At 43.1% G+C, this 26,424-nt stretch overlaps 1 protein-coding gene across 2 annotated transcripts in view; it reads left to right on the top strand.

The window, feature by feature from the left end:
* The window catches only part of GALNT18 (polypeptide N-acetylgalactosaminyltransferase 18), a 200,725-nt gene that overhangs the window by 122,664 nt on the left and 51,637 nt on the right, over window positions 1-26,424 (top strand). For both annotated transcript variants that reach the window (XM_005531558.3, XM_088057582.1), the window contains exons 4-7: window positions 6,501-6,684; window positions 7,596-7,793; window positions 10,641-10,755; window positions 24,492-24,677. In XM_005531558.3, coding sequence (XP_005531615.1) covers window positions 6,501-6,684; window positions 7,596-7,793; window positions 10,641-10,755; window positions 24,492-24,677 — 683 coding nt within the window. The remainder of the gene's footprint in view (window positions 1-6,500; window positions 6,685-7,595; window positions 7,794-10,640; window positions 10,756-24,491; window positions 24,678-26,424) is intronic.

Raw genomic sequence — 26,424 nt, 5'->3', positions numbered from 1 at the left:
TTCTCATGGCTCAAAACACAGGATCACAGCCTTAGGGAAATTGTGTGATGATAATGTGCAGCCCTGGGATTTGGGAGATCCAGGTTCTATCCCTCCCCTTCTGCAACTTCTGGTGTCACCTTGGAGATTCATATGGCATCTCAATTTATGTCTCTGTCTTGGAAAGTGTTGGGAGACTGCTGCTAGAATGAGGGCTTGGTGATCCCTAAGATGGGATGCACCTCACAGGAATCGAGTGCTGTCTTCAAACAACGCTCAATAAATAATAGAAGAGAAATAAAAAGGACTTTACAGCCCTTGCAATAAAGACATCACCCCAGAAGATTAATAGTAACAAAAAATAACAGCTGTAATATTTATTTCTTCTGTATCCCCCTCTTCCATAACAGTGTTGACCTGTCAGAGTTTCCAAAAGATAATTTTCATAGTTCTTTCCATACTTCCAGGATTTATTAAGGCACAGCAATATTTCTGTGTAGGACTTAATGATCTGAAGTGTGGTATCCCATTTTCATGGCTGGGATTGGAAATTTACATCATTTAGAAAAAAACCAAAATGAACCTAAGTGAACGTGTCTGCCAGAGGGCTCAAGGAACTGGTGCTGGCACAGATTTCTTCTGCAAAGGCTGTTTGTTGTTGGAAGCTCTTTAATTGCTGGTTTGAAGTGGATTTATTTGCTGTGTGTTGTCCTTTTGCTGTTGGATTCTCAGGACCTTGCAGGAGGATTCAGTGCAATGCCCACCTGGGCTCCTGCCCTGCAGAGAGAAGATGTTTGTGAAGGAGCTGAGAATGCAGCCCCTGTTGAAAACTTCCCCCTCCTCTGTACAGATTCTCCTGGGCAATTAAAAGAATGTGTGTGTGTGTGTGTAAGAGGGGAAATGCATTTCCTTTCCCTGCCTTGACTGTGGGAGAAAGGTGCTGTTCATGTGCTAAAGAAACCCTTGGCCTGTAATCTAGGATGTGAGCTGATTGTTGTAGGCAATTTATCTTAATAGACCTGAGGAGCTCTGACAGCAGCTGGGACTTTGGCTTGCTGAATGCAGAGGTTGTGGCTGTGAAAGTTCATTACACTCTCTGTCTTTACATGTGGATAGCCTGAACTTCTGAGATTAGACTATGCATCTCTGTCAAGAGTGCAGGTTGGGTATGGGAGCCGAGGAGAAGGCTTGCACTGCCTTTTTGTTTCTGATGTCTGTCCAGATCAATGCCTTGCTGGTGATTTCCCCTGGGTGGTTTATCTATTACCTGATAACACAGGGTTATTAAATACGTGTGCACAGCAGGCCCTCCTTATCTGCTTGAGCATTGTTACCCTCTGCTGCAGACATTCTCTGTACACATGTGCATTACAAATGACATGCCTCTGTCTGGTTATAAATATTTTCCATTTGGAATTATCTGCTGCTGCTACAGAGATGAGAGGTGATCACTTGAGCATGAAAGATAAGGGACCAGAGGTAAGAAAAATAAAAATGATGAAGCACTGAGCTGCATACGAAGTAAGTGACACAATCCACATTTCCTATTAGATAAAGTGCGGCAAAACACAGGTTCTCTTCTAAGCCCAGCTGCTGCCATGAATTCAAGTTATTACATGAATTCAGGTTGGTTGCCTATAGAGGGACTTAGGGGGAAGAGAGGAGGGGTTTTGCAGCAAACCTGTTCTAACAGGCTTTCTTTATTTGCCAGAAAGTTAGCTCCATTAGTACACGTTAAAGCTGGAAAAGCAGCTCTTCCTGCTCCTAGGACTTAGAGCCAGCATTAATTGCGTAAAGAAGATGGAAAAATCTTGGTTTAAAATTAATTGGCTTGTGTGAATTCTGTCATTTTGCCAGTTCACTGGTGTTTCCCGTAGAAGTGAGATGTTCCTGATGAGACAGATGTTCCCAGTGTGGAGCATCAGTGTGGCAGCAGCCCCGGTGCTGGAATGACTTCTCGAGCTGTGCAGGTGTCGGTGCTGCCTTCCTGCAGGGCAGGCTCCTGTTCTGACCTGCTCAGGGAGCTCAGGAAGGCTCTGGGACCCTTGCCAGGAGCAGGCTGACCAGTGGGCTCTTGGCTCCAAGTGCAGGCATGAGCTCCTGCTGTATGCTTGCAGATGCTGTGATGGTTTGCCTTTAAAAGTGTCCTTTACCATCCAAGGAAATACCCAATGCTTTTCTTTACCTGGGGACCAGAGTGTGCCTTCAGGCAGCTCAGTGAACACCCAGAGGTAAAATAATGAATGGCAGGGTTTTACCCCTTTCAGATAACATGTCAATCCACCGTGTTTGGCACAAGGAGGCCAACTGTTAATTTAAACCCAGTTCTGTATTGAAAAGTAATTCTTCCCCTTCACAGTAAAAGAAGCCGTGTTTGTGCCAAGGGCCAAGGTAAAGAGGGACATGGTAATTCCCAGGCCTTTGGCATGGAGGGAAATACTTCCCTAAAGGAAAAGCAGAAGGTTTGGAGAGATGGCAGTAACATGCAGCATGCATTGCTGGGCCAAAGTCAGCAGGGACTCTTAGGCCTGAGAAAATGCAGAGTGTTATCATTGTTATTTTATTTATGTATTTGTTATTTTAGCCCTGTTGGCAAACTTAGAGCTGAGAAGAAGGTCAGTAAAACTCATGTCTCAGCCAGGCATGGTGTGGGGCTTCATAAATGTGGTCGTTCATTCAAGCACTCCGAGTGGGAGTATGTTAAAGTATGAAAGTCACTGGAAGGCAGCCTGAATTGGCTGTTCTTTAAGGTCCTTCTCCATGACTGTGAGGCAGTAATTTGCTATTTATGGCAGGCTGTTTGTGTCAATTACTTAGACATTTGAAGTCTGGGGGCAGAGCTGCAGTTGCTGTAGGATGCTGGGGTGAGGGGCTGAGGTGCCTGACAGCTCTGAGCCCGCTCACTTGTCAGGGCAGGGGGGACACAGGTTACAGGAGACAGCCCACCTCATGCTGCTGGATGGAAAGCACAATCTATAGGTGGTTTTCCTGTCGAGAAAATGGGGTGGCTGATGCCTTCTGACTCCTCATGCTCTTGCTCCATCCTGTCCAGCTTCTGCTGTTTCCTAAGAAGGCAAAGTTGTGTGAATCCTTTAGCAATGCTTTGTCTTACTGAGTAGGGGAACTTGACAAACAAAATCTTTGTCAATTTGTTAAAAATAAACAAACAACCTCTTAGAAGAGTTTGAACTTAATTATGTTAATATTAAACATAATTATGGCACGCTAATTATGTTTTCTACATTTGTGAGGAGAGTTGTGCTGTGCTCTCCAGACATCTGTACCATACAGAGACAGGTGGTCGAGTGCAACATTTCCAAGTGCCATTTTCCCACTCCATGTAGGGCTGCTCTTTCATTCCAATTGCAGAGCCTCATTCAGCTTGGTGAAATTGAGGCCTTATTTGAGAGATTCTGTGCTGAAAGGCAAATGCATCTATCTTTATAAGCCTGTTTGTTTCCATAATTAGACACTGAATCAACAGTGTATTGAAGATGACACATTTGCTTATTCCCCGTCTTCTCCCTGTGGTGGCATAAAGCCGTGAAGCACAATAATTAATGAAAAAGACTGTTTATTATTCAGGCAACATATCTTGAAATGGGAAAAAAAAAAAAGAACATGGGTTAAAATGATATTGCTGAAGAAAGACCATTGGTGCCATAGCAAAGCGAATGAATAAATCTGGGGGGAGAGTCCCATCATTCAGGCCAGTTGGGCTGGGTGCTCTAAAACTGTCAAATTCAACTCAGATTCCTCATGTAAAACCCAGCAAGACATGGAATGCATGGGGAAAAAACGGACTCAATTCTTTTGCTAGGACATCTTTAAAGCATTTTCCAAAATTGTGACTTTCTAAAATTCATTACCTTGTCTTCTCTGTTTCGTGGCTGAGTGAAAATGATCCATTTCTTCATAGCCTTGTATTTTCTTCTGGGAGGATCTGCCCAATAGGTCTTGTAAGACAAAGGGTGCACATGACGCTCTGCTCAGCACTCTGCCTTTGCAGAGCAGAGCTGATCTGCTTTAGGTAAGAAAGGCCAGAAAGAGCCTGACTGCAAAATACTGCTGTGTCTCCTGAGCACATGCTGCAGAGTAAGGCACTGCTTGTGGGCCAGTGTTGAGGATTCAGGAAAAAGCAGCAGCTTCCTCAGCCGCCTGAGGTGATCCTGGAGGCCAGGGAATGGTTCCTACAAGCTGACTGACCATGGGTAAACCTCCAAGGTTCCCCTGAGATGCTCCCAGGCCATTTGCACAGAGCTGCAGTGTAACCAGAAAATCAGAAGCGTGTGCTGCCTGGTAAATGTCACAGCCCTGATGTGCAGCTGAAGTCGTGCTGGTGGCAAGCCAAGGTTTGGGGTCTGGTCCATTTCCATCTCTTTCCATTCTACAGCAAGCTGTGAAATAGATTTTGTGTTTACTCCGGCTTCTAAAGTCAGCCCACATTAGGAAAAGTGTAAGGCAGGAGTAAGAATTGCCCACTTACTGAAAGGGAGTGACTGAGAGAACAATGACTGTCACTGCCTTTCCAGTCCTTGGTTAGAGTGACTCTGCTTTCCTTTCACATGCTTTATCCTCAGTGGTGATGCTGCATTGCTGTGGCAGATAAAGCTTCCTGGGATTGCAAACTGGGAGCAGCCACTTGCACCAAGAACAAAGCTTTGGTCTTCGTGTTTTGATACCCACCCTCAGCAGGGCTGCATTTTGGGAATACAGAAAGGGTTTGTGCTATTTTTAGGTGCATAGAATTACAGTAAAATAAATGTCTTCATTTCAATGTAACACGCTGTTAGCTAGTGGTTGGTTTGGTAGCTCTGTGCTCACTACAGATCTCTGTGTTAGAGGGTGAGCAGTAACAACATATGGTTTGGCACAGGCATGACTGCAATTAATGTGGGGTTTTTTTTTACTTCATAAAGGAGAAGTGTACTGATCAATAAGCAGCAAGTCTAAGACAGAATAGAAGAGTGCTCTGTGCTAAGTGGCTCACATTGTTTATTCCAGGTGATGCAGTCACAGACAAATTGAATAGATATTGGCAATGTAATGTCAAGAATTCTGGGAATATATCCAGTCAATTCCTAAAATATTGCTGCAGTTTACATGTTGTGATGGACATGATCAGCAGACTGTTTCTTTTTAATTCTCATTTTTATGAGAAGCTGTAAGTATCAGGACTTTTCTGTGGCCTTCTCTCATTTCATGCAGAGTGCATTGACTGGAAGGAAGGTGGCATGCAGAGTGCTGCAGGCCTGAGGAGCCAGCAGCATCACACCTGCTGATGTCTGAGAGGTTACAAACAGGCAAGAATTAAGGGAGCCTTGGTGCTTGGTGAGCTCTGTTCCTCTGGCAGCTCAAGAGAGACACACCCAGCTCCTTTCCAAGGGTGAACGTTTGGTGTGTGCTTGTTTTTATTTTCCTGTGCCATTAGCCATTCTGGCATGCCCATTGTCCAGATCTGTTTGAGGCGACCAGCTCCCAGAGCTGGAAGGCTGATGGCTTGAGAAGCCTCCTGGGCTCAGTGCAGGACTCCCAGAATTCACATGAGAACGTGCCTGAGGGTTGTCCAAAGACTCCCTGAACTCAGGCAGGTTCAGTGACCACTTCCCTGGGAACCTGTTCCTCGGCAGGAGTGAAGTGGCTTGTTCAGGTTTTCACAGAGAGGAGTGGTCAGCACTGAGCTGTGATGCAGATTGAGAATGCCCAGAAGAGCATTCAAGCCACAGGAGTGTAATTCTGCATCACAGCAAAGACATTCCTGGATTTGTGGAGAGGTTCAGGATAAAGGAAATTCATTGTCCCAGAGGGAATTCTGAGTGATACCATAACGTAATTAGAACACAGGAGTGCTAATGAAGAATAAAGTGGACAGTGCTTTCAGGTAATAATAATTGAGAACACAATATTTATACTCCACATACTGTATTTTCTCACGCAGTGGTCTTTAAATCAGAGATGTAATAGCTGTTGATCCAAGAATTGTTATTTTTTAATTAGGAATGATTCTTCTCCAGAGCTTTTACTGGTCCTTGCTCTAAGAGCAAAAGTTGAACTTTTTAGTAGAGACCAAAACCAGTTATCAAAGTTGGAAAGAAAAATGGAAAGAGGAAAAATAATGCATTTTATTCTTACTTCTCTTTTTTTCATTAAATATTGGTAGAGAAGATTAATGGAAAATACTTAGGCTTTTTTTTTTTTTCCTGGAAATATGAGACAGGTGCCTTGTTTATTGTTACAGTAATATAATATGCTCTTTTGTAGCTATGGCACTTCATTTTGTGGGGTGTCATTGTTAAACAGTGCCAGGATTCTGATGGCAGTCACGTAGGTTAATAGTTATGTATGATTTCTTTATTGCTCTATAATTCACGGTCCTTCTCCTTTTCGTTGGCCTCCTTTTAGACTGACTTGGAGAATTCTGAGTAGCTGTGAAGGCCCCTCCAGTTCTGCTGAAAGAGCAGATTTTTACCTCTGCTCAGGCTGAGGCTCTGTGCTAACACCTGGATCTTTCCCTTCCCCAGAGGAGCTGAAGGAGAGGCTGCAGCAGTACGTGGACGAGGTGAACGGTCACAAGCCGGGTTTCATCAAGGTTGTGCGGCACAGCAGGCAGGAGGGGCTGATCCGGGCCCGGGTCAGCGGCTGGAGAGCGGCCACAGCGCCCGTCGTCGCGCTCTTCGACGCCCACGTGGAGTTCAGCGTGGGATGGTACGTGCCTCCTTCCCTTCCCCTGGCCAGGCACCCTCCCAGGCGCTGCTCTCACATTGCTGACGGGCATTCCTCTTGCCTTGAGAGGGTGAGTTAGAATTCAGAGCTGTTTAATGAAGGTTCAGGCATGGGCACAAGCAGGGAAAACGTGTTTGTGCTGTGTGATGTGATCTAGATCCATTTTTATGGGTTGAGGTATCTGCTGATCTAATTATGGTGTATTTAAATCATACTGAAAAACTGCACACATTAAAAATCTCCTCCAATAATGGAGCCCTTCACCCACGAGGGGAATGTATCTTCTTTTCATTACAAATATTATGTTTCTTTTATGCTCTGCAGTGTTAACAGAGCTGTTATTTTGGCCACTCTGCAAAAGTAAACACAACTAAAATAATGTATTTGAACTTGTTCAGTCTGGATTTAATATCTCCCTTACTCCTTAAGTAAAAATGTTGGTAAAAAGGCAGGAGCTTCTGTCCCTAGGATAGATCTATTATTAACTCTGCTCCTGATGTCCTTGATAACGTTGAGAGCCTGAAGTCGTCGTTACTCAGTAGCGAGGGTAGAAATGCTCTGTGATATGCAGATACTCATTTCTTCCATCCTCCAGCTCAAATCAAGGTTAACAACAGGGCATCCTACAGAAAATGTTGCACTGTGTTATTCTGGGGCAAATCCTGCTCTGTCAAAACTCCATCTCAAAGCAGAGAGGGCTCTGAATGGGTCACAGCGTTAGACTTTGCTCTTTTTGAAAAATACAGCATAAGCTGCATTGTTTATTTGGTGGTGGACTACATAATCTTTAAAGGCTCCTTCCAAACCAAACTATTCTATGATCTCCACCAGTGCTATGCTCATATCGACGTAATCTTAACATTCTATTTCTTTTTTTATTATTATTTTTTTAGGGCTGAACCTGTGCTCAGCAGGATAAAAGAAAACAGAAGAAGAGTAATTTCTCCATCATTCGATAACATTAAGTACGATAATTTTGAAATCGAGGAGTATCCCCTCTCAGCACAGGGGTTTGACTGGGAGCTGTGGTGCCGCTATCTGAACCCTCCTAAGTCCTGGTGGAAACTGGAGAACACAACTGCTCCCATAAGGTAAGAGTGGCCTGGATGAGTCACTGCCACTGCTCCCCGAGGCATGGCAGGGGGCTCAGCTGTGCAATGGGTTGTACTGACTGCAAAGTTCAAATTCCTAAGTGTCCTTGAGCTGTCCTCTTCAGCTTTGTCCTTGCCACCTACACAGTCATCAAGAGAACTCTTGTTTTCAGTAGGTCTGTTTAAAAGGGTTTTAAAGGAAACTCTTGTTTTCAGTAGGTCTGTTTAAAAGGGTTTTAAAGGAAACTCTTGTTTTCAGTAGGTCTCTTTAAAAGGTTTCCTGCCGAGGTGGAATGGCAGGCAGGGCTGCTCAGCAGCACTGCTTTCTCCAAATGTCTTGCCTGCTAATTTAGTGTTTAAAGGCCAGGAATGGAGTTTTCTTTGCAGTTCCATTGTGTGCAGTTCCATTTTCTGTGCAGTTCCATGAGCTGATGTGACAGCTGTGTTCTCTGCAATGGGTGCACAGCTGTGCTGGGTCCTGGCAGCAGGTGCTTGGTCACTGATGGGCAGCAAAGGCTGCATCGTGTCCTTGCTTTGGGACAGTCTGGGTCTGTACGTTCCTACCCTGCCCAGAGTGTTGTTAGGCTGGAACAGAGCAGTACCTGTGTCTCAGGGAGGGGAGTTGTGGCCTCTGACCCCACTCAGCAGCTCTGCTGGGATTGCAGGCTCTTGTTGTAGGTACACATCCATCCCAAGGACTGGTACCTGTGCTCTGGCTCCCTGCAGAAAGAAAGTGTGGACACTGTTCCCACCACCTGAAAAGCTGAACCTCAAATAGCACTGGCAGCTGTTTTTCATCCAACAGCTCTGTCTTTACAGGCAGGCACTTTTCTCAGGTCCTGTCAGTCTAACGCTCTCTGAACTGCACTGACCCATGAGCAGGACCTGGAACTGGAAAGCAGAAGATAAAAATTTAACAGGTTTGCCACAGACAAATGTAAGAAGGGATAATTTCCATGTCATTAGAAACAGTTATTGGTGTTAATGAACTCTGTTAACGCTGTAAAAATGTTCCTGTGAAGACAGGTTGAGAGAGTTGGGCTTGTTCAGCCTGGAGAGGAAAAGGCTCCAGGGAGATTTCCAGCACCTTCCAGTGCCTGAATGGTGCTGGAACACCCTGAGGGGTGGTTCTGAGAAGGCTGGTAAGGGACAAAAGGATGTAGGACAAGAGGGAATGGCTTTGAACTGACAGAGGGCAGGGTTATGTTAGGTGTTAGGATGAAGTTCTGTCCTGGGAGGCACAGCAACAGGCTGCCCAGGGAAGCTGTGGATGCCCCATCCATGGAAGTGTTCAAGGCCAGGCTGGATGGGGCTCTGAGCATCCTGATCTATTTGAAGATACCTGCTCATGGCCAGGGCTTGGAATGAGATGATCTTTACACTCCCTTCCAGCCCAAGCCTATGATCCTGTGATTAATTATGTAGAATAATTATTACGATTTTTAAAATTGAAAGTATTGAAACGCAGAGTAATGAGCAAATGTACTTTTCCATTTAACCCCCAAACTCTGTTCTATATGAGGACAGGGGAGTGAGTGTCCTTTATAAATTTCAGGTTTGTTCCCTAGCCCTTTCCCTGGCACAGTTTTTTAATTCAGTGCAATATGCTGCCTGTGTGTGTTGGATAATTAAAACAAACACACCAACAAACAAAGCCATGTGTATTGGTGGATGGTTTCTATCATGCCTGCATTATGCTTTTAGAATTATAGCAAAGGGAAACAGGTGCTCTGAGAAATACTTCACCATGAAAGAAGCATAACTTTTGTACTGCTGTTAACTGCTATTTTCTTCATTAATAATAACATCAGAAACAGTCTTTCATTTTTATAAAGTAGGCACTATAGCACTTAGAGGCATTAATATATAGATTAATGTATAGATTTCTACGGAACTGTACAATTTGTGATTTAGACAGCCTATGATCTGTTGGAAAGCAGGTGTGTCCGCTAGCTGTACCTTGAGTGTTCTCAATAAAAGCAGTAAATTTTAAAATAAAAAAGTTCTTAATAAAAGCTGTACTGCTAATTAATATCCTGTCATTACCAGAGTGCCTGATACCAGCATAATAATCTGAAAAGACATTTTTGTTTCTTGCAATTGTGGATTATAAGGTAGGAGAAAAATGAAAAGGCCAAATGACTCTGTATCCTTCTCCACTGCATCTCATAAAGGTGAAATTGGACCCTCTGTTACTTGATTAAAATTGGTTCTGTATAGTAAAAATTGGTTGGTCCAGATGATGACTTGAATAGAGTTTACTGATCCAGTGAAGCTATGTGATGTGTTTAAATCTGGCTCAGGACAATGGACTAAGGTTGCACTATGCTGGTAAAGGCAGACTTTTCTTGATTCTGTATTAAAAAACCCTTATCCAGATGGTCCTACTCCAGAAATAATCTCTTTTTTTTATGGAAGCTCACAGACACAAGGTTAGCTCTAGCTAACCTGGCTTTTGGCTAAACACACAGGACTGTGCATCAGTGGGTAGCATTTGCAGCTGGCACAGACAAGAGACTTGAGGATTTAGCAAGGACAGAGGCTGCTTTGGCTGGAGCCTCAGAAACAAAACTGGGGCTCCTGGGTTTGCACTGTGAGCTCTGGAATCCTGACTGCTCTGCTGAATATTTATGTCCAATAATTTGACTCTAATTTCCTTCAATAGTGTTCATTTCAGTTAAGAATATTGGAATGCAAGGCTCAATAAAACTGTGAGAAATATGTTCTTAAGAATCTGTTTCGCTGCACCATTTTACCTGTGATAAATACAGTGATAAATGAGCCTGAGTAATAAAATTCTTCATCATTTATCTGCTAATTTTGGTTGCTGCTGGTTTATTCTTGCAGAAGTCCTGCACTGATTGGATGCTTCATAGTAGATAGAGAATACTTCCAGGAGATTGGATTGCTGGATGAAGGCATGGAAGTGTACGGAGGAGAGAATGTGGAGCTCGGAATCAGGGTAAGGAGAAGAATCAGCCAGTACTTGTGGCTTTAAAATATAATTTTAAATTATTTAAAATACAGCTTACTTCTTAAAGCAGTCCAAAACATGGGTGATGGCATGAAAAGGAGATCCACAGTTCTGCAGACATGTAGATTGGAGGAGAGTGGTGCGAAAAAAAGAGCAAAAACTCTCTTTACAGAGCTTAGTCTGGGACAAGGGTAAGTGTACAGAATTTCAGAGCTAGAATTTTACAGAGTTGATACCTAAAACTCCCTGCTCACCTGTGAACCCAGACTCAGTAAGGAGAATGGTTTCTCACAGGTATGATGGGAAAAAAAAAATTTAGATTACTTTATTTAAATTAGGAAAATCACTGTGGAGCGAAGTGGAATATAGAGGCATTTATGCTGCCCTCCAGAGGGAGGGGAATTAAGATATTCATAAAATGCATAAGTGTGTGTATTTTCTTTTTCCACTGTGCATTCTTCACCTGTTTACTATAATGCAGTGTTTTGTGTGATTTGTGTGCTTCTTTCTGTCTCTTCACAGCTAAATACCTTTCTGTTCCCTTTGAGAATCTCTCGGGATTTTGATAAGAGTGGAATTCTTAGGTAGATGATGGTAATGAAAACGGGTGTGGTGTGTTATAAAACTAAACTCTGAACCCCTCTGAACCTGTGAAATGTAAGGGGAAGGTAACTTTGTGTTTGGAACCTTTTAGTGCCAGAATAAAAGCATGCTGTTGTACAATAGCAAAAAATGAAGCTTGCTATAAGAATATAGAATTATCTCCTGAGACAGCAAGATATAACAGAAACCACTCATTTTTACTTCTGGTTTCTTGAAGTTCTTTTTCTTCCCCCTGTCAGATATAAGGAGTTATTTCAGCCTGAGTGAAGCACAGACCCCCTTTCAGCTGCACTGGAGCACTCTTTTAAGGAAAGGGAGAGAGAAATGCAAGACTGCTTCTCTTAAAAACACCATTCTTCTCACTGTGAGGGCCAGAGAGCTGCCTTCTGTTCCCAAAAACTTATTTTGCAGCTCAGTGCTGCCATGAGTTGAAAATTAATGTCACTTTGATTTTCTCTGCTCTTTTTCCAGCTGACAAAAACCTATTGTTTCCTCGTGAGCACGAGGAGTTTTCTCTGGGTGTGCATCATGAGATGTACCCTGTCCGGTCTGCAGTACAGACCTTGGAGGAGATGATTGTTGGTGTGCTGACAGTCAAGACCAGGGAGACACAATCTCTGCATAATTGAAATTTTGGAGTAGGCTGGATGGCTGGAATAAGGCCCGACACTGCTCTGATTTCCTTATGGCTTTTTGTGTCTCCAGGGAAGCAGTGCCTGACCTACATAAAATCCTTTTGTCTGTAACAGATTGTAGAGTGCAAGGTAGCACAGTGTATGCTGCCTTATCTGACTTTAATGGCTTGGATCTGTGGTCCTGGCTGGATGAAAACAAATTACAGAGCTGTAATAAACAGATTTTTTAGCAGTTTATTACCAGCTCTGCTCACAATCCTCAGAGTGTCCGAGACGAGAAGGATGGGACTGGGTGAGGGGAGAGCTCATTGTGGTGTTGGGCACCCTGAGGAGGGGAGGGCGAGGGGCAGGCACTGAGCTCTTCACTGCTGAGCAGTGACAGGACCCGAGGGATGGCCTGGAGCTGTGGCAGGGGAGGTTCAGCTTGGAGATCAGGAAAAGGTTCTACACCCAGGCTGGGCTGGCACTGGAACATCTCCAGATTACCTGTGTCACTGGGCACTGGAACATCTCCAGATTACCTGTGTCACTGGGCTGGCACTGGAACATCTCCAGATTACCTGTGTCACTGGGCTGGCACTGGAACATCTCCAGATTACCTGTGTCACTGGGCACTGGAACATCTCCAGATTACCTGTGTCACTGGGCACTGGAACATCTCCAGATTACCTGTGTCACTGGGCTGGCACTGGAACATCTCCAGATTACCTGTGTCACTGGGCTGGCACTGGAACATCTCCAGATTACCTGTGTCACTGGGCTGGCACTGGAACATCTCCAGATTACCTGTGTCACTGGGCACTGGAACATCTCCAGATTACCTGTGTCACTGGGCACTGGAACATCTCCAGATTACTTGTGTCGCTTTCAACTGCGGGGCCAATGATGAATCACTTAATCAAAACAGTCGTTTTTCTACAAAAACTACATTAGAACTACAATATTAGTGCAATAAATAATGTTTCCATTTAAAAATGCTGCTCTCCAGTCTGTGACTATGTATTACTCACTGTACCTCATCTCTTTTCTATTTTTTTAAGAAGTATCTAGATATTTCTAGTGTTCTGCTGCGTGACAAGCATTATCATCCAGGACAATGATCAGGCAGACCCTGTCTGTCCAAAATGGCCTGCTAGGGAAGTTTTATGTATAAACTTGTAAGAGCAAACACCTGGAGGAAGTGGGGAGTTTATTTTTGACTGCAGAAATAGCAGCAGTTGTTAGGATCATTTGAGCTACCTGTTTTATCTTAAACACAGGAAGCAGAACATGCTCCCATGTCCTTATATTGCTGATTCTGTTCCAGAGGATGTAAAACTACTGTGAGGAATCAGACCCTGACAAAATGGGTGACGAAATTTGTCACCTCATCACTTGCACAAATACCTAGTTATTAGTGTTACATGAGCACAAGAAAATCCCCAGCTGTTGGAAGCCGTATCTGAAGTATCCATTGTTGGTAAGCTGTAACAGGCCACAGAAAACAGGGCTTTGGAGGGTTATTCTCTTAATTCTGAAGAATTTATTTTCACTACTCCGCTCTGTTTGTCTCTGATTTGGAATACTGTTTTAACTTCTAAGATTTTTACCCTTGTCTGTGGCTATGTAACAGCATTTGTAAAATACTAAACATATATTATTGAATAAATATTAATAGAGATCCTTTGCCTTGAGCTAAGTGTTGACAGATGAGTTCAAAACACAAATGCATTTAGTTCTTAGAAGAAACACTTTATTTACTCCTCAAGCAAACATTTTCTTGCAATGCTGTTTATTTGCCCCATAAGAAAAAAAAAAGCAGGCAGATTGATGCAGGACTTGATAGAATCCTCTTTGAGCAGTTCCATCACTTTAATTGTGATTTGTCATTTGTGAAAGATTCATTTACTGTGAAGCAGCATCGTATTTGTAAATTCAGGTTAGGAAGAGAGGTGCTTCTTTTTGGTTTATGTTCAATCATTCCCAATTGAATGGACATAAGAGTGCTTTTAAATGACCAGATTGCATTTGGGGGGCAAATTGGAATCCCATTCTCATCCATGTGACCAAGCAGGAACTGTGTTGGCAGAAAAAGAATGTGAGTGTGAAGCTGGTGTTTCTCAGTGTCATTTGGGCTCAGCTTCTGGGTTGTGCCTGCACAAGCAGCTCCTGTGGCCATGGAAGACCTGCAGATCCTCTGCAGTCAGCTGGATGCAGTCAGATTCTGCTTTGGATGCTTCAAGTCTCGTTTACAATAGGCTTCTTTAAGGCCTCTTCCTACTGAAATTGGATTTTCTATCAAAAGCAACCAGTAGCAATCCTGTTGCCTTTTAAAGCAGCCTTGATAAAGCTTGATAAAGCTCCCAAATACCTGTTACACAAAGTTATTTGTGTCACTTTTAGGGATGCCTTAACAAATATTCAGTGATTTGCCTCAGGTCCCAGGCTAGGTCATCATTAGAATCAAGGGAACGTCTGTCACAAGGACTTTGTGCTTGCAGAGGAATTTGTGTACACGAGGATGTAATGGCCATGTTAAGTGGGTAAGAGGAAATTTTATTAGCAGGTAAAAGCTCCTTAAGGGAAAAGGGTTGGGTTTTGTTCCCACTAAGTGGTATATCAGGACTTTACATCAGCTAAGCCAGGAGGAAAATTGCATTTACGGTTAGTCTGAGAATGGTGCGCTCCTTTTGTACAGCATGTTGCTGTAGTGAAATTAATTGCTTCATTTCTTGCCAGTCTGGTGGCTTGTCTGCAGAGCTGTTGTGAAGCTGATGTTCTTTGTGTTGGTGGAGAGCTAGAGTGCAGTTAATGGAGATGGAGAGATGAGCTGTCTGGGCAGAGGACAGTCCCAGTGTTCTTTGGGGTATTTTCTGTACATTGGGGTCCCTGCATGGCAGGGCAAGCACATGTGAAATCTATCAATCCTCTCTCTGATCTGTCGTTTTTTTAAATTCCAGAACTTGCTCCCATTGTATTTGTTTGTTTTGGGATGGGTCTTATTTTGCTGTTTGGGATTTTTAATGTGTTTTTGGGTCTTACCTATCTTGTTTTTTCTTTAACCTCCCCCCACATCTTCTGGGGCCATGATTTTCCATTGCCTGTTAGTTGAGTCTCTCCCATTTGGTCATAGAAACTGGTGGCTGCTTACATGTTCCAGCCATTTCCAGTCCACCATGTCTGTGTATCCTGATTGTTTCTCACCTGAGATCTTTCTTATAATATTGCCCTTGGGACACAGTGTTCTTTTTGTTAGTCACAAGCAAGTGAAGGTATTTACACTTGCCCCCAAATCCCCATATTTATCTGGAAACATTTTACCCTTCTTCCTAGAAGTTTCCAGCAGTTTTACCTGTCAGTGTTCCTAACACAGGCCACAAATTACATGAGGCTGTGACTTTATTGCCTGTAAATAGATGTATGTTTTTATTAAGGAAAGTCTTTGCACAGTGGTCCTGGCCATGGCTGGGCTGGAGATGATTTTGTTCCTTGTAGCTGCTGCAGTGCTGTGGTTTGGGTTTAGGATGAGGACAATGTCAACAGCAGCAGTGTTCCAGCTCCAGTGTGGTTTCACAGCACAAGGCTGCACTGGCTGTGTTTTCTCCTTCTCCTTGCCACGCTCTCGTTCTTGCAGCAGCTCAGCAGTGCTTTGGCTCTGCCCCTCACCTGCTGCTGAACAGCTCTGCTTCAGCAAACTCCTGTCCTCTGTTTAATGCAGGGTTAAGTTTCACGTTAATCACTTTGTGATTTACTGTGCTGCCTCACAAACTGTTTTGTTGGGCAGATGGACAGGCTGGTGTGCCAAGAGATAGAAATGTCTGGGGGTGAGCAGAGAAGGTGAGAGGATTTTCACCAAGCTGCTGTTTTGTGGAGCTGTTTGCATGGGATGTGTCACCTGTGCCTGCTGTGCCTTTCTGTCCCTGCTGCTGGGCCCCCTGGCCTCCACTGAGCAATGTAGATCTTCCCTAAGTACACCTCGGGAAGATGAGCCAAGGTGTCCCCCATTCTTGCACTTGCAGTGTCATCACTTGTTGTAGTCCTAAAGCCATGTTTTCAGCTTGTTTTCAGTAAGAAGGCCAATATCCTTTGCCACTAGGGAATGATTTGCTGTACAGAAAACATCCTCAGTACGTGATCACGAGTGCTGCTCACCAGTACAAGGTTGGTGATGTGCAAAGGCAAAGGACTGAGAAGTCTGAAAATAGAAATATCTTTAGTTGTTACTCTGAGAAAACTTTTCATACTGCTTTTTCAGATAATGATTTCTCTTTAACTTTGCATTAAAGCTTTAAATAGAGAGAAGTTTATTTTGCTTTTATCCATTTTGTGAATTAAGAGGAGACTATTTCTAAACTAAAACCTGAAAGAAAAAAATAGTAAAAATTGACCAAATGTTACTTCTTACAAGATGTAGCCAATGCTTTTCATCGTCCACACTTTCAGCAAGACAAAAACAATTCCTTAGCAGTACAGGTATGGGATAAGCACTTGCCTGGCACCCTGTGTAACCAGCAGTGGCTTATCCAGTGCTGGGGCAGGTTTGGCTGCTGCAATATAAGAGACATTAAACTGTTTGAGAGCATCCAAAGAAGGGCAGTGAAGATGATGAAGGGTGTGGAGGGGAAGCCGTGTGAGGAGGGACTGGGGGCACTTGGTCTGCTCAGCCTGGAGGAGACTGAGGGGAGACCCCACTGAAGGTCCAACTTCTCGTGAGGGGAAGAGGAGGGGCAGGCACTGATCTCTGCTCTGTGATGACCAGCACCCAAGGGATGGCCTGAAGCTGACTCAGGGAGGTGTAGGTTGGATATCAGAAGAGGTTCCTCACCAGAGGGTGGCTGGGCACTGGGACAGGCTCCCCAGGGCAGGGGTCACTGCACTGACAGAGCTCAGGAGAGGTTTGGACAGTGCTCTCAGGCACAGGGTGTGATTTGTGCTGTCCTGTGCAGGGCCAGGAGCTGGGATTTGGTGATCCCTGGGGATCCCTCCCCACTGAGCACACTGTATCCTCTGAGATGAACAAGGCTGAGCAAGCCAAGTGTAGCTGTGGTAGGGGAGAGAAAGATAAAGCCATAAACAATGGCCAGCACATTGCTCCATGGATACTAAACCAGTGGTGATCCTGCTCTTCAGTCTCCTGCTTTTGTGCTTTTAAAGACAAAAAGGGATTTCTTTTAGTTCCTGTTGATAAGTTAAGCTTGGCAAAGCAGTGGTTGGTGTGTGGGTTATTCACTGTGCCTGGCAACGAGGAGGGCACGTTTGGAGGAGAAGTGACGGAGCCTCCAGTGACCTGTGATGAGTTATCTCCACGTGACCCAGGTCCAGAACAGCTCCTGCTCTCCAAAGCACCAGCACACCATGTGGACTTGAACAGTGCACTGTAAAACTTGCACAGCTCCTGAAGATACACACAAAATTAATCCCTGCAGAACAAAACAATTTAAAAAGTACATAATGAAGCAATTAGCTAAAAGAGGAAGAGAAGTAATGACAATTTAATTTGGGAAGAATCTTTACATGTATTAGGTTTTCGATGAGAGTGTTTTATGAAGCCACAATTAATGTAAAATGAGGCCTGTGAGGCAATTAATGATGACTTCAAAAGTTAGATTTAAGGGATAATTTACATTTTAAAAATGAAGAGCAGCTCTAGTTATGTTAAAGTCTTTTATTTTCCTTTTAAAAAGCCTTTTAGATTGTGGGGGTGTGTTTTTGTAGGTTACTTACAGTTTCACATTAAAATATCAGCTTGGTTATGAAAAAAGGCTGTTCTCACGTACAAATAAATAAGTTTACCTTAAAGTCTGACAGGATTGTGTGACAATCAGGAATATTTAGTGAAGGTTATCTGAATTCAGTGGTGATATGACCTAAATAAATATTAACATATTTCATCCAGTGGGTATCGTTCCTAGCTCTGCAGAGACCAAACAAACGTTCATGACAATCCAAAAACTTCCAGGGTGTGATTGAAAACCCACTGATAGCAACTAGAAATATGAACATTGATTTCAGTCACCTTTGTGTCTGACAACTCTGTTCTTTCTAGTCACCTGTCAAGATACCAAAATAAAAATGCAGATTCAAAATTATTGTGGTGTTGAATGAAAATAGCTTATTGATACTTGTCTGTAAAACATCAAGCTCATTACTGGTTATCAGTAAACAGTTAATGGTAATGACAAAGGCTGACAAGATTCACAAGAGATTTATACAAGAAATTGTTCCCAAAAATATATTTCAAAGATACTGGTAACTAATTAGTGTGTATCCACAGTCGTAATTAATTTACACTGACTATGTTTTTTTAACTTCAGGCCATCTTTAATGAGTACTTCTAATTTTGTAATTTGCAACCTTCACAGAAGCCAGAAATTACTTCGGCTTTTTGAGAAATCACTTAATTATTAAAAGGTTTTTGTTTGCAGTCCAAATGAAGTGATGGTATCAAACAAGGTCCCATCAGCTTTGGAGCAACTGCACGATCTGTGTAAATTTAATGAATGCAGTACACGCTAATAAACTGCTCAATGACTTGTAGGGTTTATTTTTTTATTGGATTAAGGGTCTATAACATAAAAAGAACACTCAGTGATTAAAGAGATAAAAAGAAGGTTCTAATGAAGAAGTGCTATATCATTTTATAATGAAGGATAAATTAAATATTCGAGAGAGGGATCGGCGTCGGAGTTGTGATTGTTTTGATTAAATATGCAAATTCAAATGTAAATGAAATTGGGGAGGATTTACTAAATAACGTAGTGAAAGAGATTTTCCAGATGTGAAAGGAATCTGCTTTAAAAGCCTTGTGGCCAGGTTGGTTTGGGTATTTGTGAGGAAGTGTGAGTGCCAGGCGGCTCTGGGAGCGCAGTGGGATCCCTGCTGGGAGGGAGGGAGGGGTGGCAGGGGTTCCAGGGCTTGGCAGATAGCTCTGAGAAGCTGCTTGGTGTGTTCCTGCTCCTGCAGCTGCCTCACCTGTGCCATCCCCCTGGCCTGCTCCACACTCAGCTCCTGTACCCCTGCAGTACCTGTACCTGTACCCCTCCTGCACCTGTACCTGTACCCCACCTGTACCTGTACCTGCACCTGTACCTGTACCTGTACCCCACCTGTACCTGTACCCCTCCTGTACCTGTACCTGTACCCCTCCTGTACCTGTACCTCTCCTGCACCTGTACCTGTACCTGTACCTGTACCCCTCCTGTACCTGTACCTGTACCTGTACCCATCCTGTACCTGTACCTGTACCCCTTCTGTACCTGTACCTGTACCTGTACCTGTACCCCTCCTGTACCTGTACCTGTACCCATCCTGTACCTGTACCTGTACCCCTCCTGCACCTGTACCTGTACCTGTACCTGTACCCATCCTGTACCTGTACCTGTACCCCTCCTGCACCTGTACCTGTACCTGTACCTGTACCTGTACCCCACCTGTACCTGTACCTGTACCCCTTCTGTACCTGTACCTGTACCTGTACCCATCCTGTACCTGTACCCCTCCTGCACCTGTACCTGCACCTGTACCTGTACCTGTACCTGTACCTGTACCCCTCCTGTACCTGTACCTGTACCTGTACCTGTACCTGTACCTGTACCTGTACCTGTACCCATCCTGTACCTGTACCTCTCCTGCACCTGTACCTGTACCTGCACCTGTACCTGTACCTGTACCCCTCCTGTACCTGTACCTGTACCTGTACCCCTCCTGTACCTGTACCTGTACCCCTCCTGTACCTGTACCCCTCCTATACCTGCACCCCTCCTGTACCCCTGCTGTACCTGTACCCCTCCTGTACCCCTGCTGTACCTGTTCCTCCAGGTACAGGCAGCTGAGCTGTGCCAGCACTGGGAGCCTGTTTTCTGTTTGCTCTGTGGTGCTGTTCAGCCTTGGGGAAGGTAAATTCTCACAGATTTAGGGCCACAATTGGCCTATATTGTTACTGTGCAAATAAACATTCAGTAATTAAGAGTGTGAAGAGACTTTGGACAGATTGTCCATCTAAGCCACAACAACTGAGGATTTAAAAGGAGGTTTCCCCTCCTTTCCCCCTCACCCCCTCAATAGATTCTCTTATTCATTTAATGTTCCTGTCATCTCTCCTTTGATTTGGGTTTAGGCCATGGGGTATTGCTGATTTTAGTCTTTCAGCTCTCTGAGTGTTCACCTTGGCACTGCTGCTGTCCCTTTGGACCTTGAATTTTCTTTCTGGAATTTTACTACGTTTGGGCAGTGATGAAGGAACAAGGAACCCTTTCAAAAAGAGGAATCCCTCTAAGCCCTTCTTGGGGCTGTACCAAATGTGTGAACCTCCTGAGGAAATTCAAGAATAAAGAGCCTTTTCTCAGGCTGTCTTGGAAGGGAGCTTTGAAAACACGCTCAAGTGGGCTCAGAGCTCTTTGGAAGGGAAACTCCAGTTGCTGTGTTCTTTTCCTGAAAGACTGTTTCTGCAAAGTAAACCAGCAGGACCAGAACCACAAGAAATTCCTCCAGAGCAAAGCAAACCTTTTGCCTTGTGGAGACTGCAGCAATCATGGAAAGTCCTCCCAAAGATACACAGAGCCTCACACTTGAAAGCTTTCTGAGGCAAAGTCTGAGACCTGCTGGTACAGTTTTGATTTTTAGTTTTGATTTTAAAATTGATGCTTTTACAGCATGGCACGTGAATTGCTGTTTATTGTGTCACAGTGATGAAAGCAGATGTTATTTTTACAGCTATATATGTATATTTTGAGATTTGACAGGAAATTGAGATTATTGCTGGTAATTTCCACTGCTCGCCTATCATAGGTAAATTATCTTCATGGACAGCAGGAAAAGGTGCTGAATTTCCTTTTAACCATGATTTAGGACATTAATCAAGTTTTTTCCTTGCAATTTGTATAAGCAGGTTAGTCATTAAGCATTACTGATTGCAACCACAGTATGCTCAGAGACAGAACGTTTTACTTCAAACTATTCCATGTGGTTGAAAAAAATCTTTGAAGCTCTTTTATCTTTAGACTTCTTGCTGAAGCTATGGGTGATAATTTGAAAAAGCTCCACTGATTTTTAACTTTTGTATGTATTTATAGCCTCCACATAAGATAGCAGTGCTGGAAGACTAGAAGGGTTCTATTCAGTGTGAATAAAACCTGAATAAAGATTGCTAATGATGGCAAAAAATAGCTGCAAAATCCACAGGGGAAATGTGGGAAGCTGCTAGGAACTAACCCCTCAGTTTCTATTCCTTCTTGCCTACAGGAATTTTATGAGATGAAGAGCAGGCCACTCTAAAAGGCTTCTCAACTTCCCTCTGAGTAGAGACTTTGAGAAAATATATTTCTTAGTATTAAAATATTAATTTAAAAAAACCCTAAAAATTGTATCTGACTGAAAGGTATTTGTTCAGAGTAATTAATTAGTCTTTCCTGTGCACTTCTTATGTGAGATTTATACCACCTCAAGGTTTGTCTCTTGAAAAACCATCCAGCTCTCCACAGCAGCTCCAACACAATGGTTCCAGCGCCAGGGATTAAAGCGCACGAGTGAGGGGGAGAGGTGGGAGTGGTCAGATTCAAGTGGACAGCTGGTCTAGAAGGGAAAGAGACTGCAAGAAATTCCATTATTTAAAATATAATCAGGGAAGAATTTTAAAAAAACCCAACAAACGGATGTTTTTGGTAGCAATTAATTATGTTTATTGTTTAATGTTCATACATACAGTTCAGTGTAGAGTTTGGTGTATGACTACCAAAGCCCTTCATTCCTCACTTGGGGATTTTGCATATTTTGGGGAGCTGGGAATCCAGACTTCCATGAGATTCCAGGAGAGCTTTGTGTCATTTGAAAGTCCCACTTCAGTGCCTGCTAATTACATTTCTGTTTGTTTTTTTGACAACTTAGCGCTCCCTAAATGCAATGGAACACTCAGATAAAAGAGATTCCTTGGCAGACTGCAGTGCCACTGGCAGTGAGCACTGGGAGAGAGAAGGGACACTGGCTTGTCCCAGATGTGACCAGCTGAGCATGTCAGGATTGTCATTTCTGCCTTTTTAAAGCATTGTCTCCAGTCAGCAGGGTTCCACAGCTGGCTCTGAGGTCATGCTCCCTCTTCAGTGCTGCTGCTCACTTCTGTGGAGTTTAGGAGATTTTTGCTTGGAAATAATATGGTTTTGAAATTGTTTAATGCAGCTTAGCAGTTTATATTGATAGCTAATGAATTGATAGAAATCAATTAGTCTCGAAAATAGAACAAAAGCTGATAGTGTCTGGGAGAAAGGAATGGCCACTGGAATTGATTAATTGGTGTTTATTCAGGCAGTGGGTAATTCTTACTTGCAAACTCTGTTGAAGATTTGGTCATCTCAAGTTGTTTTTGAAAACATCTCACTTCATTATAAAGTCAAATCAGTTTCCTGAAACTGTATCAATGCTAAAATTATAGATGACTCTCCTCTTCTGAATTTCAGTTCCTAGAAATTTGCTTGGAAATTCAGCTTATTGTAGAACTCTTTGGCTCAGCTTGATGTCAAGATGGCATTGAGACTTAGCTCTGATAAATCCCACAAAGTATTTGGTGTTCAGTTGCTGGCCTTGGCTCGAGGCCATCCCTGGTTGTGATGAGCAGAGGCTGGGCAGAGCACACAGTGCATCTGTGTTGTGAATTTCCTCTTTGCCCTGTCCTGGGCTAAGTTACAGCCATCTCTACATCTTCCTTGTCTTTTATGATACTAATTTAGGCAGTGTACAGTGAGTAACTCTGAAACAATTTATTGCTGGATGTCTGAGAAATAACTTGGACTGAAAGCAGGCGTTGTGTGAGCACAGCCTGGTGGTGCTTCACATTTAATCTTTATTAGGAGGTGTAGCCGGACCATTTATAATTAAATGTTTGATAAACTATTATTTTTGTTAGATTGTTAAACTGGATTGCCCACTTAATATGATATTTAGAAAGGCAGGACACAAATGTTGTTTCCAGATTGTTTATTCTTGTGCCAGATCAATTGTGTATTTATTTTTAAATATGTATGATCATCTCAGTTTTGCCCTGATTTTGATAATGGTTATGTTTATTTACTCTAATGGTTTCCCAAGTTCTGGACAGAGATGTGCTGCAGTCTTTTCAGCTCCCTTTTTGACTGTACAGCAGGTTCATGTGTCCGCTCCCTTTCCACAGAGCTCTGCAAACCAGGGCTCTGTCTCTTCTCCCAGCATATGCTGAATGCAATTAGGCACCAGTTCAGAAAAAGCTTTGTAAACATTCTGAATTCATGCCACATTTTCTGGTCTCAGGAGCTGCCAAATGCCTAAATGCTGTATTCAAGCCAGATGTCTAAATATATAAAATTAATGACTGAACAAAGTGCCTCCTTAGTAGAGCATATGCCTATAGGGTGGACAGATCTGAGGAGCCTGAGATGGGCTCCAGAGCAGGATGTTCTGCCAGCCCACACCCCTGGCCAGCAGGAGGGAGAGCAGAATATCATCCCCAGATGAGTGTGCAAGGAAGGAGCACCCTCACTGCCGTTTTCTGCTCTCTCAGTACGAGGTACCAAGTCTCTGCTGGCAGCAGCGTAAGGCAAACCCCGTCACTTCTCCCACTTCTCTGGGACACACCAGTGCTTGTTCAGCAGGATCAAACTGCCTGGGTACATCTGGCCTTTCACCTGAGCAGCGTCCACCAGCTCTTACAAATGGCCTGCCTTCATCTGGTTAGGTAGCTTACACAGTACAAGGTACACAGAAAAAGAGCTGCTGTGTAAAATAACTCAGATACTTCACTGACTCTTAGGTTTGCCAAATTGGTTTTCTCTTCTGTTGAAAGCAGAAAGAGTAAATCAGAAATGAAAGCAATAATTATGATTAATGTTGTGTACTTTAGCTCAGTTGTGGTAGTGGGTAAAACTGAAATCTGTTTGAGCAGGTAGAGTAACCTACATAAAAAATCTATTATAAGAGTAGTTTCTGATGAAATTGCTCACATATTTTCATTAGGCAGTCTTGGTCTTCATCGCTCCTTCTCGAAAGGAATAGACCCAGTCCTTTCTCAACCCTGTTTAAAGCAAAGAGTAAGATGCATTTCTATTCCTCTTCTTCACAGAACCTGAAACTTCAGCAATCTTACAAAGCTGGTTGCCTTTGTTTCCCTGTTAGGACAAGGTGCCTAACTTGAGCTTCTGTGTGGTGCATGTTTGGTCTGGTGTGGACTGCAAAGAACCTCAGAAAAATCATGCAAGGCTTGATTTTTTGAATGTCTTAGAAATAATCTTATTAGTAATCTTGAGCACAACTGAACTGATCCAGGCAGAGTGCAGTGAGGGGCCACTGGTAATGTAGAAACTCTGTAGTAAGATTTAGTAGCAATATTAGTTTATGATAAGGCAAGGTAATAACTCTCCACTCACAGCTTCTGTGTAGTGCAGCAAGTCCTGAGCGGTTTTTCTCCTTTGTAGCAATGAAATGGAACAATTCCAGTGTGTTAGGGAGCTGCCAGCAGCAGAATGTCCTTTTGTTTCTCCCTGGCAGGTGTGGCAGTGTGGGGGAAGCGTGGAGGTTCTGCCCTGCTCCAGGATTGCCCACATTGAACGAGCACACAAACCCTACACGGAGGATCTGACTGCCCACGTCCGCAGGAACGCGCTCAGGGTGGCCGAGGTCTGGATGGACGAGTTCAAGAGCCACGTCTACATGGCCTGGAACATCCCCCAGGAGGTGAGGCACAGGCACCTCTGCTTCCCAGCTTTGCCTGCACATCCTTCTGGTTTAGGTTCCCACCCTGAATTTTGATTTTTCTGGTAGGATTTTATGTGTATGTATGTATTTATCTCTCACATAAAGCACAAGGTGTTTGCCTATACATACACAATTGCATATAAACATATATGGGTAGTTGTGTCTTATTCTAGAATAATTTTCTTCTCTTTAGATTCCTTAAAAATTAATTTCTTGTCACGTTTATTCTCTTCACTGATGACTCTTCATGGATATTTTAAACCAGTAGCTGCAGAAATATGGGGGGAAAAGCCCCATCAAATCTACATTGCACATCTTAATTTGAATTTGAGTCTCCTATTTACCATCACAGAGAGCTTTAATTCCAGTAGATTTGTGAGGATTGATCTGCCAGGGGGTGTTGACACCTATTGATACAAGTGGGGTGTCTGATAAGTATTTCACATCAGAGAGGGTGGCTGGTGGGTGTCATGACATGTTGCAGAATCTTCCTGCAGCTCCCACTGCACTTCTTGTCCTGATTTCTTTTCTGTGGACGAGCACTGCTTGGCCCATTGTGTTGAAGATAATGTCAGAGTTCAGTTTGATTTTAGCTGCTCTGCGTTTCTGCAGTCAATGGTGTTTAATCTGTGAATAGCTATGAGCTACAGGGCTCAGAGCAAGGGGGCTGTGCTTAGAATCTGTGTGAGCAGATTGCTCCCACCTAGAATCATGGCCCTATTGAATCTGGAGTTTAACTCAGAGCACAGCTCTCACCATTACAGCAAAAGCAAACAGTCTAGATTTAAAGGGCAGATTAGTTCTTTAATAAAATCTCTGATTTGACAACAGTTCAGAGAAACTGGTTTTGCTGCAGTTTCGGGGTCAAGAAATGAAATGCTGTCCTTCTCCTTTAGTTTAATTATAAGAAAATGTTAAAAAAACCCAGCTAAATATATGAATGCTGATGTTGGTTCAGCTGCTCTCAATAGCTTCTTGCATCTCTTGTAATTAAAACCAGATAATTCTGGCAAAGTGGGGAAGTCACTGTCCTATTTTTAGGTTTCAGCATTAGCCTCATAATTTGCTTTGACCATGAAAAAAAATCCTCTATAACCTGATACATCTACTTTTCTGAAAGTCTCACATTCACAGAATCCAAGCTGCCCTCTGTGTGTCCCTGTTTGGAGTAGTTCCACAGCAGCCCACACAACAAAGATGGGGTTACTTCTTTTATGTCAAAGCAATTCCAAATGAATAATATTTGCAATTAGCTTGGTAGATTTAAAATTCAGTTTCTATTTACTATTGTTAATTATCCTCTTGAAGATTGGTTGGTCTTCATTGGTTGATCCAAGTTTTAGTTTTTTTGGCTTGCAAACATAACATTAACTTAGAAATCCCTTTTTACCAATGAGGATGTACAGTGCTATACACTGACTTGCATCATATTCATCCAGATGTGATGGTGGTGTTAATCTTGTGCAGATTTGAGATCTGAATGCAATTTGAGATCAAATTAATAAAGAATGCAAAAATAAATTGCAACTGGACAAGTACAGGAGTAATTCTTTATCTGGAAGCTAATGGATACTGGTAATAGGTAATAGAAATTTATTTGGTTACGCTGGTCAGGACTTCCCATGATATATGTTATTCCAAAATGTTAACCATGGGACATGTTTTTTTCCATGGAAGAACTCCCAGATCTCTGAGAAGTCAGATGTTTCCAAAGGTTTTGGTGTTT

Source organism: Pseudopodoces humilis, chromosome 7 (assembly GCF_049639895.1).
Source record: "Pseudopodoces humilis isolate 2021_Gansu_Grassland_sample_001 chromosome 7, ASM4963989v1, whole genome shotgun sequence".
In the NCBI taxonomy this organism is placed as follows: Eukaryota; Metazoa; Chordata; class Aves; order Passeriformes; family Paridae; genus Pseudopodoces; species Pseudopodoces humilis.
Note: the sequence above shows the minus strand (reverse complement) of the source record. Positions and strands in the feature narration are given on the sequence as shown.